This window comes from Colletotrichum gloeosporioides (assembly GCF_011800055.1).
Source record: "Colletotrichum gloeosporioides strain Lc1 chromosome Unknown consensus_94, whole genome shotgun sequence".
NCBI classification, from domain to species: Eukaryota; Fungi; Ascomycota; class Sordariomycetes; order Glomerellales; family Glomerellaceae; genus Colletotrichum; species Colletotrichum gloeosporioides.
In genome coordinates this window covers 56,970-60,362 of record NW_025544739.1, presented here as the reverse complement: position 1 = coordinate 60,362, position 3,393 = coordinate 56,970, and the positions used below count along the sequence as shown (strand labels likewise).

Sequence of the window (3,393 nt, the reverse complement as noted above, 5' to 3'; positions counted from 1 at the left end):
TCAAAAACCTACCCAAACTCATCCACAGCACCATCTAACATACTCAGGAACCAGCACTACAAGACGCACAAGCCTCGCATAACTGCAGACATTCCGCCAGTGCCTAAGACATAAGCATGCTCGCTAATACGCCAGGGCTAGCTTCAGCACTAAGCCAAAATTGCCTATCAAGAGTGGGGTCCAAGGTTATAGAGGCACACCAACGAGACGCAAGCACCGCCGGCCAGCCATTCGATCAGGACCGCAGCGTGCGCCCACGCCCCTCTCAAGTTCAGCCAAGCTTCAGCTCCGCAGCCGCAAACATGAGCAAGGTCGTCAAGTCTATTCCTTTCCAAATACTACGTGGCAACCCTACATAGACCAATCCCTGCAAACAAGCTCGCAACCATGCCTGACCCAGTCGACCTCCAAGGCAAGCTCAGGTAGTGTGCCCAGTGATTGGCAGTGTACAATGAGCAAACGAACGGTCCCCCTGCCCCCCCCTGATGTTGGCAGTAGGACGAGGCAGCGTTAGGTAACGCAGCCAGCTGCATCGACCAGTGTCTCTGCTTTTGATCCAAGAGGTATCGGCGGTGATTAAGGATTGCAGAAGAGTTCGAATGCTGCACATATAGTTGTATCCAACCAGCCGGAAGCCAAGAGCTCAAGCGCTGCAATCGATTAACACACCGAGTTATTGATCCCTTGGATGGTCGTACATTGCTCTCCGATACCCAAGACCGATTCGCGAGCGAGCCTGTCTGACCATTGACTGTAGTTATCCCCACCGACCGTGGCAGACTCTGATTTCCGGCAATAATCCTTGTTGTCATCCTTGGTCGCGATGGACATTCAACTTCCAACTTGACTTCCTTCAAACGGCTGAGACGTTTTCCATCACCCTCTGCTACGAAAATATCCCGACCCCAAGCCCAGATGCAGAGGAGAATGACGCACAATGCGCACAACACTCTGCATGACATCCTGACGGTTCAGTCCGCCTTCTGCTCAACCTTCAATCAACATCCCTCCTTTAAACACAGACCCCTAGACCGCCAGAGAAGGTGGAGGTGACCAGTATGTGACAGCCTAACGAGGAAGTCGACTCCTCCCCGCCAGCGGGCTCGCCAGCTACGCATAGCACACAAGCCCCAGAGATCAGGGAGCAAGCCAATATATATCTGAACGGCACTTTGTCCTTCACCAATCCCGCCACAAAAGCTTCAGACTATGCATCAGAAAGAAGCACGAGCTGTGTCTGATGATACTTTGACTTTCAGCATCATCATCCAGCGGCTCATCAGGCCCAGCGCAACCAGCACGTCTCTGTGGCAGACCGAATCCCACACGAAAGATCACGCCAACCTTCAACATCAGAGTAACGCTGTTGGATTTGCAGACAGGGGCTCCGGGCTCCAGCATTGCCACCGGAAGCGCAAACAGCCTCGGCAACCAGATGTAGATCAACTTAGAGCCAATCAATTTGGCATCCACGAAGGCTTCGGAAACAAGCGATTTCCCCTGGGCCATGCCCGCCAGCCCGCGCTGCAAGCAAGCGTTTCCACGCATCCGATTTCTTTATCCCCCATCCTCCGAACCAAGGGTATACAGACCACTAGTATAGCTTCCCCCGGCTCCTTAGGGGAGTAACGACACTGACTAAGTTGTAAGCCAACGTAGTGTGAGCAAGGAGTCAAGGTTTCCCTGCTGTCCCCTAGCCCTTCTAGCTCTTGAACAACTCTTCTTCCCCCCTCTTTGGTTCTTACTCTGTGAGACCTAATTCTTCTAGTGCATTTCATCCGGCCCTCTGTGTGTAGCATCTTCTTCTTATTCAACTTATACGAAGCGTGACGAGCAGAAAGACGGAGTACCAAGCTTTCAGCGTGCCGCATTATTGCCATCATCAACTGCACAGGCTACATCCAATGTTCGTTGTCCTCAAGGCGCGTGCGCTCCACGATCTCTCCGAAGGGTAGTGGCAGAAGGCATATTTGTAGCCATCCGTTCATTTTGGATGACACCGATCGCGCAATTGCTCGCAGGACCCATCTCGAGGAGTCGCCCGAGACCCTAGATGTAGGACTGGCACCAGCCGACTGCATTTAGGGGAAATAGCAGCACTTGAGGGAGTCTAAAGAAGCAAAAGGGGAGGCAGCTTAATACAGCGCTCTGGTACCACATAGTCCACCAAGGAGTTGACTCTTCTGCAAATGCCGTAATGTTCGCGATGTTTTGAGCTATACATCCGCCACTTAGTGCGTTGGACATTCAAGTAGGCTACGGCGGAGAACAGTACTCGTCTTTAGCCACGAAATGGCAGCTTGGCCAGCCCGAGAAAAACAACTCGAAATGTTTCATCATCGCAAAGTCCATGTGACAATTGCAGGGAGTTTCATAATAACATCCAGTATTACGTCCGGCGAAGTCGGCAGAAAGGCATTTAGTTATCCTTCAAGTCAACAGCAAACTATTCATTTCTCCTCTGAATATCGCAATACTGTTGAAATATTCATACTCTCTGTCGGTTCATTCTAGCAAGTACTCTAGGCCATCACAGCTTATTTCTCTCAAGGTAAAGCCGCAGCTTTGAGGTGTAAAATTAATTAGCATTCGCTGGAGTTATGCTTGCTGGCTGACACTAACTTGGATAGCTAAGAGGTTTAGAGTATAATCTGCCTTAGAAGCTAGATAACATTCCGATCATTTTGGAACTATTTGGCTGCTCAGTTTCTCAGCCGCGCTGATCAAGTTGATTTAGACCGCGTATGAGATGGGGATCAACATAAGTACAGCTTAGAGACGGCCAAGAATCCGGCATCGACTCGAACGTAGGTGATAATGAAGACCTATGCGGAGTTACTTGGCATTACGGGACAGTTTATCTCTTTTCCTTATCATGTCTACTATCAATAAGCTTCAGCCGAACTTCCAAGTACCCACGAAATTCTTGTCGGTCTCAAACATCAAGTCATCTTGCGTCCAGAGGCCCAGGAGGTCCGGTGGGTTTGAGTCTGTCTGTTTTACGATCTTTCCTTAGTGGGTTGAATGCCTGCTTGAAGGACTGTGGTCTCATACTTACTCATCCTCTTTGCTACAACGTGCCCTCGTGGCAGAGGTAACGCGGCGTCAGGACTTGGGGCAGGACTATTGCGTATCGGCTATCTGCTTTGACATCGGCTAGAACACGATAGCGATGAGGGGCATGAAGCTCAAGTCGAAGGTTCGGATATTTACAGACAGAATATTGATGGTTAGTAACATCTTACTGGGCGACATGCACTTCGGGTCCCGTGGGAGCATCACGAAGAATGCCTCGCCCAGAAGGCTAGCGTGTGACTGGATATGAAGCGAGGTCCCATTGTACAGTCTAAGTATAGCAATGTCGCAAGTCTCAGACGAGCTGGCTGGTCCTAA

The 3,393-nt window shown here is 50.4% G+C and overlaps 1 pseudogene across 1 annotated transcript; it reads left to right on the top strand.

Moving 5' to 3' along the window:
* The first annotated feature begins 1,209 nt into the window (after positions 1 to 1,209).
* GCG54_00015243 lies at positions 1,210 to 1,955 on the top strand (annotated as a pseudogene). Its single transcript has 2 exons — positions 1,210 to 1,597; positions 1,769 to 1,955. Coding segments are annotated over exons 1-2 (575 nt in total).
* The last annotated feature ends 1,438 nt before the right edge of the window (positions 1,956 to 3,393 follow it).